Source organism: Trifolium pratense, linkage group LG5 (assembly GCF_020283565.1).
Source record: "Trifolium pratense cultivar HEN17-A07 linkage group LG5, ARS_RC_1.1, whole genome shotgun sequence".
Lineage (NCBI taxonomy): Eukaryota > Viridiplantae > Streptophyta > Magnoliopsida > Fabales > Fabaceae > Trifolium > Trifolium pratense.
The window spans coordinates 9069882-9083315 of NC_060063.1; the positions used below are offsets into that span (position 1 = coordinate 9069882).

General features: G+C 33.8%; 2 protein-coding genes across 2 annotated transcripts; both read left to right on the forward strand.

The window, feature by feature from the left end:
• Nucleotides 1–2031: 2031 nt before the first annotated feature.
• Nucleotides 2032–5088, forward strand: LOC123884848 (polygalacturonase QRT3). Its single transcript, XM_045934080.1, has 3 exons — nucleotides 2032–2650; nucleotides 2894–3139; nucleotides 3790–5088. The coding sequence occupies exons 1-3, from the start codon at nucleotides 2420–2422 to the stop codon at nucleotides 4792–4794; spliced, it is 1482 nt and encodes a 493-aa protein (XP_045790036.1). The 5' UTR covers nucleotides 2032–2419; the 3' UTR covers nucleotides 4795–5088.
• A 1999-nt stretch (nucleotides 5089–7087) lies between these two features.
• Nucleotides 7088–13205, forward strand: LOC123884540 (cellulose synthase A catalytic subunit 4 [UDP-forming]-like). The gene is made up of 12 exons (XM_045933654.1): nucleotides 7088–7425; nucleotides 7868–8069; nucleotides 8350–8468; nucleotides 8622–8688; nucleotides 8807–8957; nucleotides 9446–10058; nucleotides 10369–10506; nucleotides 10619–10744; nucleotides 10859–11071; nucleotides 11168–11677; nucleotides 11950–12300; nucleotides 12432–13205. The coding sequence occupies exons 1-12, from the start codon at nucleotides 7357–7359 to the stop codon at nucleotides 13011–13013; spliced, it is 3141 nt and encodes a 1046-aa protein (XP_045789610.1). The 5' UTR covers nucleotides 7088–7356; the 3' UTR covers nucleotides 13014–13205.
• The last annotated feature ends 229 nt before the right edge of the window (nucleotides 13206–13434 follow it).

The following is a 13434-nucleotide window of genomic DNA, read 5'->3' on the forward strand; positions in this document are numbered from 1 at the left end:
TTGCAGTAATGAATAGTGTCTACCTTGCTCTCCCATGAGGGAGAGTATTTATAGCCCCCAGCTCTGGGCCAAAGGTCCTCTTAGTGGGCTGGACTAGCCAAGGCCCATTAAGAGGGACTGCCAAGATATTACCCTTAGATAGTGGGTAGAGTAGTAATTTTACCCTATCTTGGTGGAGAGGTTGTGCCATGCTGACATGGAGGTGGTTGGGCAAGCCATGTGGACTTTGTGAGGGTCTAGGTGGACTAGCATTAGTCTAGTCCAGAACAAGTGTGTTTTGCTAATACCGTGGAGACAAATTGTTTGTTTAATATATTTCTCTCTTCCTAAAGATGGAAAAATATTTGTGTGAAGATTGACACTGAGATTGATTTTAATGGAAAGTTTTACCATGTATTCTTACTTAAACATTGTTCAAAACACTAAAGAAAATCGACACTCGGTGTTGTTTCCGTTGCTTCCGAGTGTGGTGCTTGGTAGTAGTTGTGTCGCCATTGCGTTCTCGTGATGGTGCCTCTATTGGTTTGCTGGGTTTTGGAGGGTTTTGGAGTGTTTACTATTTTCAAGATGGACTTGTTTTGACTAGATGTTGTTTCGGTTGTTGTTGTGTGTTGTGTTTGGCAGTAGTTGTGTCGCCATTGCGCCCTCGTGATGGTACCTCTATTGGATTGCTGGGTTTTGGAGGGTTTGCTATCTTTAAGATGGGAAGGTGTTGTTTCTACCAGTGTCCATCAGCCTTTGCCTCATGGGGCTGTTATGGGCCGATCACTTTTACTTCGAGATCGAGAGTTAGGGTCTAGTGCCAATTTTTTTGGCTGGAATCTGAGGGGTGCCTTCCTGTTTATAGGATTAAGTGGAAGACTTCGATTTGGTGGGGTTTTGTTCCTAATTATGGGAGATGGGATTAGGAGGAAGATCTTGACTAGGTGGGTTTTTGGTGTATTTTCGGTGTCCGCATATATACGGCACCGTTATTATGTAATTTATTTTTACCGGTCTTTTGTTCATTTTGTGCAAAGACATGATTATTAATATATTTGCCATTCAAAAAAAAAGTTGACACTTTTGTTCGAAAGTAAAAGCTTGGGATCCTTCTTGGCACTCGCAACTAAGACACAATTTGATCAATATTAATTAGTATGTGAAAATGAAGGAAAATAAATACTAATTGAGTTTTTAGGTATGAATATTTAATTTCTCTTATATTTATCGACCTGATATCGAAATCAAATCATTGTCAGGTCACTTTTTTAAACCTTACCACAATGACCACCGTAAAATTCGAGAATGGATTCTCTCAATTTTTTGTTCTCAAATTTTCTCAATTTTCACATCTCAACCATCAATCAACTTCTCTCAATTTCTTTTAGATTTAAATATTGTTTTATATTTATGATCCAATGACCTATACTCCACATTATTTTTCCAATTTTTTTTCACACTTAAGAATCCATTCAATTCGACATCAATCAAAATTTTAGATAATTTTCAATAATATCACTCACCTTTTTAAGTAATTTGATGAAATATAGGAACGAGATAATAGCTATTAATTAAAATATATATTTTTTAATAAATACAAGTACATGGGTGCAATAATAAATTTTTCAATTTGTTTTGACAAAATAATAATTTTTCTTTTAAAACTTTTATTTTTATGTAGAAAACAATTTGAGTTAAGGTTCAGAAACTCATAAAAATATAGAAGATCTCAAAACTCAAATTAAATAAATAACGTTTCTAAAAAAAAATATCAATCTAAAATTTCCTCGTATTTTCTTTTATTATATTTATTTATGACAATTACATGTTATAAGTATATAAATTAAAATCTAATACAATTGGGTTTTACTATTATAATTTAATGCTTTAAATGGGAGGTGTACCGAGTCTTAAGGCTATTATATCTCCTGCCCTCACCCCCACTACACTAGAGGACTACCTTAACTTAATTACCCCATTGAAAATTTTATCATGCCCATTTAGTGATCATTAGCCTATAAAAATCAAAACACTAAATAGTAATCAAACAAAACTACAAGTGTGCTTTCTTCCTACTCTCCAAAATACCTTTTACACAAATTTCAAACTAGTACAATCCCAAAAGTAAGAAGTTGGTAATAGCTTACTTTTCTATCAAGTCATAGAAAAAATCTTACATAGCAACATTCATTAAATTAAATATCATAGTCTAAAAAAAATGAAGGTGTGACATGTATGATTCAATAATAAAATTGTCCCTACACATTTTCTTATCAAATCTTAGTTAACATAACTTCTTTCCATGTCTTGTCTCTCTCTCATTATATTTTCCCTCTACCCTATTTAAATGGAGACACACCTATAATACTTTTCCTCAACCGTTTTCCACTAACCTTAGAAGAATCTTAAAGTTTTGTCACCAAATATACCAACAAAAATGACAAGAAAATCTCTTGTGATTTTTTCTTTGTTTCTTGAGGTTGTTTGTTTCATTGTAATTGGTGTTCATGGTGAGAAGAATGAACCTATTGGCAAAATTTCTGGTGAAAGTTATCATGAAACAATAGATAGATTGAAATCTTTTAGGAAATCTTTAACAAGACATGATTCCATTGCTTCAACACCTTCATCTTCTTTCTCATCTCCTCCTTCTCCTCAACCAAATGAGGTAAATTCAATCATGCACAACTTTGAGCCTTTGGTTTAGTACTTTTTTTATCAGGAAAAAAACTTAGATGCAGTACTATAATAGGAACGGTGTCTATAGCACTGTACTTTAGATACAGTGCTAAAGACACCGTTCTTATTTTTGGTGACAATTATATAATATTTTTAGCAGTGTATCTAAGTTTTGTCCTTTTGTTTGTGGAAAAATATCAAATGTTTGATGATTTTCTTCTTCTTTATGTAGGGTATGAATAATCCAAGAGTAATCCAAGTGACATCCTATGGTGCAGACCCAACAGGAAATTCAGATAGCACTGATGCACTACTTGCAGCCATGGCAGATGCAGCAATGCCATCAAATGATCTAAAAGAAGGACATTTGCTGGAAGGCATAAAAGACCTTGGAGGTGCACAAATTAATCTTGAAGGTGGAAATTACATGATCAGTAGGTCATTAATGTTTCCGGTAGCCGGCGTTGGAAACCTCATGGTATGCCTGCAAAAACTGTCTCATTTGTTAACTTACATTCGCATATAGTTTTTAATGAAAAGTATTCAAATATCATTGAAGAGACTATTTCTAAAGCCTAGTAAAACCACATAGGTGACAACATTGCTCTAAAAGTTTTAACTCTGCTGCATTTCAAGACCGACGAGAAATATACTTCATGCTCACATTTTTATAATATGAAAAGTATCTACCAAATTTTACACACCCTTTGTTATTATTTTGACAATTGGCAGTGTTTCAAGACATTATTTCAAAGCCAAATTCAATTTTTGAGACAAGTAGCCACAATTTAGTATATTTTAGTCATGATGGTTTAGCAGTTGGTATAACTAGACCAAGAAAAATGAGTATTGACTATTTCTATTAATATATTAGAAAAGTATTTTCCTTTTAAATTTGTCTACCCCCTCTAATCTCATATATATATATATAAGCAAATATTCATTTTTCATATTTATTAAATAACTGATGTATCTGGTCTATTTATGGACCATATACATCAATTATTCAATGAATTTGTAAAAGATATTTTTGCTTTTCGGAGGGAGTATTCAATAAAGTATTCAAAAGAAATAAAAATATTTGACATTTCAATGTGACTTTTGTTTGTGTATTTGATGAAAAAACAGATACATGGAGGAACAATAAAAGCCTCAGATGATTTTCCTAATAATGGCTACATTATTGATTTATCAAATATTTCACCTTCATCAGCCTACAATTTTGAGTACATAACTTTCAAGGATCTCTTATTAGATTCAAACTATAGAGGAGGGGGTATTTCTGTCATTAACTCACTCAGAACAAACATAGACAATTGTTACATTACACATTTCAACACAAATGGAATTTTAGTCCAAAGTGGCCATGAAACATACATAAGAAACACTTTCCTTGGCCAACACATAACCGCCGGAGGAGATAAAAACGAAAGGGATTTCTCAGGAACAGCAATAAATCTCCAAGGTAACGATAACGCTGTCACCGATGTTGTAATTTTCTCGGCTAATATAGGAATTATGGTAACTGGTCAAGCCAACACATTTTCTGGTGTACATTGTTACAATAAGGCCACAGGATTCGGCGGTACTGGAATTTACTTAAAATTACCTGGTTTAACGCAAACAAGGATCGTGAATTCGTACATGGATTATACGAGTATTGTTGCCGAAGATCCTGTTCAACTTCATATTTCTAGTAGCTTCTTCCTTGGTGATGCTAATATTGTGTTGAAATCTATGAAAGGTGTATTAGATGGTGTTACTATTGTTGATAACATGTTTTCCGGATCGGATACCGGTGTTGAAATTGTTCATTTGGATAAATCTAATAGTCCTTTTCAACAGATTAAACAAGTTTTTGTTGATAGGAACATTGCTAGAGGGATGAATCTAAAAGCAACGGTTGCGAAAAGTTCTATGCAAGGGAATGGAACTTTATGGAATGTTGATTTTAATAACATTCTTCTTTTTCCTAATCTTATTCAAAATGTTCAATACTCATTGAGTTCAAATGGTAGCAGTTTTCCTAATCATGTTCTTAGGACTGTGTCGGATAATCGCGTTGTGATTGAAACAAATGAAGCTGTTTCTGCGAATGTTTTTGTCGCGGTTGATCAAAGTGTGTCAAGTTGAAGAAGGTTTGAAGAAGTAACATTGAAAGTAAGGATTAGAAGTCATGAATTTGATTGAAGAGGGAAATGTGCATACATTTGGTTGAGAAGCTTTCATTACTTTCTTTGGATAAACCTTAGAATAAATTTATTACCATACTATACATGTAATAAATTTTTATTGAATCACAAATTGTTCTGTAAGTGATTGTTAAGTATTTAATAGAAAAACAACTCCTTAAATGAATTTTAGTTATTTCGAGAGAATTAGTCTCCACTTCGCGGATGATACATCTGATTTACAAAAAAAAAAAAAGGTATTTAATAGAAGATATATATTTTCAAACAGTTTGGTGCATAAAACTGGACAATGGTTGAATTGAATCCATTTGAATATAATGTGTCATATTCACATAAGATGGATAACATGAATAACTCATAATATAATCATAGATGCATTAATTTAGAACAACATTATTTATTTATAATAAAGGAAATGAAAGATGGGATATATACCTCTTGAAGCTCATGTGGCAATTTTGACAATGCTTTTCTAATCTCAAAGCTCATGTGGCAATTTACACAATACTTTTCTTTACCATCACCAAATGCATTTTTGGAAAAAAAATTTGCTAATGAATTCCTAGGAGATTGGTTAGAAAAGTAAAAAAAGTTGGGTTTGAATAGGAAAATAATGGGAAGACATTGTCGCCCATGAAATTTTTCTCCATTGCAATCTTGACCATTCATTTTTTTTTTGTTTGTTGTTGATTCAATTAAAAACAAATTTAAAAGGTTGAGATGTCCACTGCAGAGAATCCAGTGGAATTTTCACCGGAGACAACCCGTTCCCTCCCCTATCTAGAGAAGGGATGTAGGTTCAGATAATTGGGGGCAGCTACCTCCATATTCATTTTCATTAAAAATGGTTGAAGAATTTAACTATTGAATGTCATGATAGTTAAAAAACAATGACTAAAATTTGTAATAGAATCTATGCGAGACTAAAGTCCAATAGTATTGGGCACGAGAGTGTGTTAAGAAGTCACACAATGAATGTGATTTGATCTGGACATGATTTATAAGTAAGAGATAATCATCCCCTTACAAACCGATTTTATAAGATTGAGTTAGACTCAATTCTAAGAAGCAGTATGAGAAGTGGGCAAGATATTTATACAAGAGCATTATATATTTAGGCCCAAAGCCCAAACCCAAAATTTTTATCTAGATGAATAGGGGGACTAAAAAGCAATTTTCAGATGATTTTAGAGAGCTTCTTAGTTCTTCCTCCACCCCATGTTTTAAAAAAGAACCACACACTTTTATGCCAGAAGTATATTAAAAGTGAGAAAATAAGCTCCATATATTTTTCCATTTTTGAAAATGGAATAAAACCAGTTGTGATCCAAGTCCACTCCCATACCACATAGCTTCCTTGTGGGCCATGAAATTTTGGCCATAGTTCTAAACTTGCACAACAAGAGCAGCAAACTATAAAAGGATAAAGTAGGTAAAAATAAACAGATAGGAAAACGGTATGTAAAATTCAGCTTAATCGACAATATCAATATTATTGAGTTGTATATATTCACTTAAAATTGAACTCAGAATCTCACAATTGTGCGTAAAAGTTTTAGTTATACTTATCACTTTGTCAACAAATTTCAAATAATAATATGTTGGAAAACCCAATTTATTTTCTAAGAAATAAGAAAAAAAAACCATGTAAAATGTTAATATTCCTAAATAATATAAGCTATAATATTGGATTGAAATTCCAAGACACATCTCTAATCTCTATGTTTCATTGTTGAACTTTGGATTGGAGATCTTAAAATGTGAACGTTCTATTTTTCCATTAAATAATTTTTTGAGGCAATTTTCCCATTAATTGTCACCAAAAAATGTGAGATGTGACATTATAACTCCTTTATGTCCATGTCCAATATGTATCATCTACATGTAGGATCCGGATCGACTGCAGTTAAAATAATACGCAGTTATACGCTATTTTACATCTCAGCTATCAACTAGAAATCGGACGACCCAAATTAATTACTAACAAAATCAATTGAGAATTTTTTTTACCGTTGATCTCAAATCAGATGGCTAAGATCAATAATTGCGTGACTATATTACTACTAGTAAGAACTATAAAATACGCATCCTACTATAGAGGTCTTCATTTTTTTTTTCTGCTTATTAATATGAACTCAAAATTAAAAGCTAGAATGTGACATTATAACCAGCATAATTAAGTGAAATATCAAACAAGACGTATCTTATTAATCATGTATGAAGAAGAAGACATCATCACCTTTAAATCAAAGCAATGTTTATAATAATAAATAAAGAAAAGCCTTTCACAACAAACAATCACATACTCTTTCCATAACGTCTCTTAGACTCAAACCTATGACATTCCAACTCACAGTTTGGTACACACTTCTCTTCCATCCTACAACCATGATTTTGATGTCTTACTCTCTCAACCTAACCATTTCTTATATAACTCTTTTCTTCTATACTCTTCTTTCTAAGTTTTATTTTGCTATTTTGTAACAAACTTTGGCTTCTTGCCATGGCCACAAACACCATGGCTGGTTTGATCACCGGCACTAATTCAAATTTCTCACATGACTCTGATGAGGTATTTGTAATTTCTTTCTTTCATTTTCTTCTGTTCTAAATTGCATGTTTTTTAATGTCTTCCTTCTAGCTTAACATCGAACCGAACTAGATAGATCACTCGGTTGAAATGTAAACTGGTATGATTGTGTCTATGGTTTGGTTATGATATATGAAGCACGGACACCTTTAAGATCATGTGTGTCGCAATATCCGATTTGTCAGTGGCGAACACCTTTATATATAAATTGCTATATATGTAGCAGTGGCTTATGTTTTTTATATCAGCAGTGTCTGTATCGTGTGAGGTGTCCGTTTTGGAGTATGTGCTTCATAGGTTACGATTTAGTCCTAGTTTGAGAGCGGTTAAAAGTAGTTGAATCATGACTTGAATGTATTGTCAGATCCAATTTTAGTTCAGTTTTAAAACATTGGTCTTACATGTATTTTTGTTTTTTTTGCAGCATAAGCAGCCTCCTAGCAGTAAATCTTCATCGAAAATATGTCGAGTTTGTGGTGATGAGATCGGACATAAGGAAAATGGAGAGCTTTTTGTGGCTTGTCTTGTGTGTGGATTTCCTGTTTGTAAACCTTGTTATGAGTATGAGAGGAGTGAAGGCAATCAATGTTGTCCTCAATGCAACACTCGCTATAAGCGCCATAAAGGTTAGCCTTTAGTGAAACTTTTTGTTATCGTAAAGTTTAATTTGTATGCACTGACAATGTAAAAAAAGTATTACACAGACGTCCAATCAGATCTCACTATTTACATATACGATAATGTTAGTTTCTAAAATAATTTAACAAATATCTAAATGATGAAATGTGATTCGTTATAGGAAATAGATTTTCTGCTGTAACTGTATCCCGTAGTTTTAAATCTCAACCGTCCAATATGATTCAGCGTTTAAAACTGATTTTGATGATGATAATGACTTCCTTGCAGGCTGTCCAAGAGTGGTTGGAGATGAAGATGAGAACCTTGATGGAGATGATTTTGAAGACGAGTTTCCAATTAAGAATCATCATGAGGATCTAGACCAGCACCGCGATGTTAATCATGCGGTAATTTCTTTTAATGATATGAAACCATACTCAAGAATGTTAAATTAATTCTACTTAAAACACAAATTATGCAGAAATAGTGAATTAGACAATTAGTATTGGTTGAATATGAATAACTAAAAGAGACTATGGAACTGTTGTGATTGTTTACAGGAAAATGGAGACTACAATCAACAGAAATTGTATTCTAATGGACAAGCTTTTTCTTCGGCTGGAAGTGGTAATAACCTTGTTTAAGTTTGGAAAAATACTAATGTTCTGTGAGGATTGTGATCATAATTTTTCTTTTTGGAATATTATCTTTTGTTTATCGTATCTTCGGCTCTACGGTTGTGTAGTTACTGGCAAGGATTTGGAAGGGGATAAGGAATTTCTGAGCAATGCAGAATGGCAAGAAAGAGTTGAGAAATGGAAAGTAAGGCAAGAAAAGAGAGGTTTACTAAACAAAGAGGATGGTAAAGAAGATCCAGGTGAAGAAGATGAATACCTGTAAGTCATCACTTTCTATTAGGGTTCTTTTCGATTTAAATCAAACGGTTGAGATTGTTTAAATCAACAGTTAGGACTGTTCGACTTAAATCTCACATAAGAAGATGGATTCTCAGTAGTAACTGTGGCAAAAATTACTAATTTGGTCCGTATGATTTAAATCAATGGTTGAGATGTTTAAAACCGATTTAGTGAATCTGTTATATGAAACATTCAATCTCAAATTAGTCATCGAGATCAACTACGACAGATAATTGTGTGCTATAGTAATGTAGGGAATTCATATCTCTCATAATAAAGCTATAAGCTAATGAGGTAAGCTTGTTTACCAAACACATCGACTTCAAACGTATAAGCTAATGAAATAAGTTATAAGCTAAATTTTCAGCCTTAGGAAACATAAGTTCAAATTAGATTATCTTTAAGGTATGTTATTTGGAGGCACAAAGTGTCACTAATTATGTTTGTATTTGTGATTATTATTACAGTATGGCTGAAGCAAGACAACCATTATGGCGCAAAGTTCCAATACCGTCAAGCTTAATAAATCCATACCGCATAGTAATCGTGATGAGACTTGTAATCCTATGTTTCTTCTTCCGTTTCCGTATCTTAACACCAGCATATGATGCATACCCTTTATGGCTCATATCAGTTATATGTGAAATATGGTTTGCATTATCATGGATACTTGATCAGTTTCCAAAATGGTTACCAATCACACGTGAAACTTACTTAGACCGTTTATCTATAAGATTCGAACGTGAAGGTGAACCAAACCAACTTTCACCTGTCGATGTTTTTGTTAGTTCTGTTGATCCTTTGAAAGAACCACCTATTATAACAGCAAACACTGTTCTGTCAATACTTTCTGTCGATTATCCTGTCGACAAAGTCACATGCTATGTATCAGATGATGGTGCTTCTATGCTTTTGTTTGATTGTTTGGCTGAAACTTCTGAGTTTGCTAGAAGGTGGGTTCCTTTTTGTAAAAAGTATAGTATTGAACCGAGGGCACCTGAGTATTATTTCAATGAGAAGATTGATTACTTGAAGGATAAAGTTGAGCCTACTTTTGTCAAAGAAAGAAGGTCTATGAAGGTAAGATATAAAGTTTTCGATTTTTTTTCTTGATTCACGTCATGTTTGGATAAACAGCTTAATTAAGTGCTTATAGCATAGGCTTTTAATTAAGCTGAAAACGACTTATCGACATGTCATAAGTTGTTTTCATATGTTATTCTTAAGAGTTTATCTGAATGAGCTGGAAACAGCTTATAGACATGCATCAGCTGTTTCCACAAGCTCTTCCAGAAAGTCTCACGAGTAGTTATGATTGCGAATAGATAAACTCAAATAAGTTGATTCAAACCGGCCCTAAAGTAGTTCTTGTGTTTTTGTTGCATGGCAGAGAGAATATGAAGAATTTAAAGTGAAAATTAATGCTTTGGTGGCAAAAGCTCTGAAGAAACCAGAAGAAGGTTGGGTTATGCAGGATGGAACTCCATGGCCTGGTAACAACACTCGCGATCATCCAGGAATGATTCAGGTTTGGCTATTTCATCCTCTAATCTGTTCTTATGAAAATAACTTGTGATATGCTTATAAGTTTTTCTCAGGTTTTTTTCTCAAGTGATATGCTTATGGACTTGGCTTTTCAGGTATACTTAGGAAGTGCTGGTGCACTAGACGTGGAAGGCAAGGAACTGCCAAAACTTGTGTATATTTCGCGTGAAAAGCGTCCCGGTTATCCACATCACAAGAAAGCTGGTGCCATGAATGCTTTGGTAAGTTCAGAAACTTGATTTTGAAATATTTAGTTCCTGCAAGACTAGGATATCATATCAGAAATTATAAGTATAACTCTTGATTTTGTTGACGTTGTTGTCTATCTTTCAAAGGTTCGAGTTTCTGCCGTGCTCACAAATGCACCATTTATGTTGAATCTTGATTGTGATCACTACATCAACAATAGTAAGGCTATTAGGGAGGCCATGTGTTTCCTAATGGATCCTCAGCTAGGGAAGAAACTCTGCTATGTCCAATTTCCTCAAAGATTTGATGGTATTGATCGTCACGATCGATACGCTAATCGCAACACTGTTTTCTTTGATGTAAGTATCATTAATTCTCTTAAAATTCAACTCAACAAATGTGTGCAAATTGTGTTTAAAATAAATGAACCTTTTTCAATGTTGTTTTCATCATAGATCAATATGAAAGGGCTTGATGGAATTCAAGGTCCAGTATATGTCGGTACCGGTACTGTGTTCAACAGACAAGCATTGTATGGTTATGATCCACCAGTTTCTGAGAAAAGGCCAAAGATGACATGTGATTGTTGGCCTAAATGGTGTTGCTTTTGTTGTGGTTCAAGGAAGACGAAATCGAAAAAGAAGTCAGGAACATCAGGTCTCTTTAGTAGATTGTACAAGAAGAAGAAAATGGGAGGGAAAGATTATGTTAGAAAAGGTTCTGGTTCCATGTTTGATCTTGAAGAGATTGAAGAAGGACTTGAAGGGTATGATGAGCTAGAGAAATCGTCACTCATGTCACAGAAAAATTTCGAGAAGAGATTCGGACAGTCGCCGGTTTTCATTGCTTCAACTTTGATGGAAAATGGAGGACTTCCTGAAGGCACAAATACACAATCATTGGTTAAGGAAGCCATTCATAACATAAGCTGTGGCTATGAAGAGAAGACTGAATGGGGAAAAGAGGTAAAAAATAAAACTCATTAATCTTTACACATCAAAAACATGTTTTGATTTTCTTGATGCTTTGCTTGCACATGAAGCAAGCACATGAATTAGGCCAATAAAATTGTACAACATAAAATAAGGTACAATATTAGTTCCATGATTACTATTGGATACGACTCATAGTTTACTGATAAGTGGAAACGTCATTCGATGATTAACCCTGTGGTATGATTCACCGTTAATCTTGTAATATCTGTGAATCATTCTGACAAATTTGTTTTCCGTTACAGATTGGATGGATTTATGGCTCAGTCACAGAAGATATATTGACTGGATTTAAGATGCATTGTAGAGGATGGAAATCAGTATATTGCATGCCAAAGAGACCAGCTTTCAAGGGATCTGCACCAATCAATCTATCAGATAGGTTGCACCAAGTTCTTAGATGGGCTCTTGGTTCTGTCGAGATTTTCCTTAGTCGCCATTGTCCATTGTGGTATGGTTATGGAGGAAAATTAAAGTATCTAGAGAGATTGGCTTATACTAATACCATTGTTTATCCATTCACTTCAATCCCTTTGCTTGCATACTGCACAATTCCAGCCGTGTGTCTTCTTACCGGAAAGTTCATCATTCCAACTGTAAGTACACATCTATAAAATTCTTGTGATCAGTTATGCAACATGACTGTGATTTCAATCGAAAACTTTGAGAATAACGACGCTAGTAGATATTTGTCCGCTAAATGTAAGTTTTTTTTTTTTTTATGTAGCTGACCAACCTTGCTAGTGTTTGGTTTATGGCACTATTTATCTCCATCATTTTAACCGGCGTACTCGAGCTTCGATGGAGTGGAGTTGCCATCGAAGATTGGTGGAGAAACGAGCAATTTTGGGTGATTGGAGGTGTCTCGGCGCATCTTTTTGCAGTGTTTCAAGGTCTCCTAAAAGTTCTTGCAGGAGTAGACACAAACTTCACTGTCACAGCAAAAGCAGCCGATGATGCTGAATTCGGAGAATTATATCTTTTCAAATGGACAACACTTCTCATTCCACCAACAACTCTTATAATCTTGAACATTGTTGGCGTTGTTGCCGGTGTCTCTGATGCAATAAATAGTGGTTCTGGTTCATGGGGACCTTTATTTGGGAAACTGTTCTTTGCATTTTGGGTCATTGTTCATTTATATCCTTTCCTTAAAGGTCTAATGGGAAAACAAAATAGGACTCCTACTATTGTGGTACTTTGGTCAATCCTTTTGGCATCAATTTTCTCATTGATTTGGGTGAGGATTGATCCTTTCTTACCTAAACAAACTGGTCCTATACTCAAACAATGTGGAGTTGAATGCTGAGAGACATGTGTAATCTGTTGTTTTGAATTTATTTGTGCATGTTTTCATTTTTTCAGTGCTATATTGAGTCTTTGTATTTCAAAGAAGAGTAACCTTGTATTTGTATATAGGATTAAAGGATAAATTTGAGTTTTTTATTATATTGTAACTGTTGTCAATTTTTGAGAAAACATATTCTGAGTTTTGGCTCTACTTGATTATTGTTCATCTAATGAAACTTGATTCTTGAGAATAATGCTCAACTTTGCTAACTTGATGTTTACTACAGGAAGTAAAAATTAACTACTATTTTGCATTTTAAATCATTATTACTAACTGATTAACCGAATGATGATGATGATATTCTAGTTTTTCTTGTATCATCAAAAAACTGTTTCTAGAACATTATATTTCTTCCTTTTTTAATCTTAAAATTAAACCA

What these genes read in the sequence shown, in the direction of transcription:
- LOC123884848 (XM_045934080.1), top strand. Translation starts at nt 2,420, where the DNA reads ATGACAAGAAAATCTCTTGTGATTTTTTCTTTGTTTCTTGAGGTTGTT. An exon ending in CTTCTCCTCAACCAAATGAG is followed by an intron (nt 2,651 to 2,893) that starts GTAAATTCAATC and finishes TTCTTTATGTAG; the next exon opens with GGTATGAATAATCCAAGAGT. An exon ending in CCGGCGTTGGAAACCTCATG is followed by an intron (nt 3,140 to 3,789) that starts GTATGCCTGCAA and finishes ATGAAAAAACAG; the next exon opens with ATACATGGAGGAACAATAAA.
- LOC123884540 (XM_045933654.1), top strand. Translation starts at nt 7,357, where the DNA reads ATGGCCACAAACACCATGGCTGGTTTGATCACCGGCACTAATTCAAAT. An exon ending in GGTGAAGAAGATGAATACCT is followed by an intron (nt 8,958 to 9,445) that starts GTAAGTCATCAC and finishes TTATTATTACAG; the next exon opens with TATGGCTGAAGCAAGACAAC. An exon ending in ATCATCCAGGAATGATTCAG is followed by an intron (nt 10,507 to 10,618) that starts GTTTGGCTATTT and finishes TTGGCTTTTCAG; the next exon opens with GTATACTTAGGAAGTGCTGG.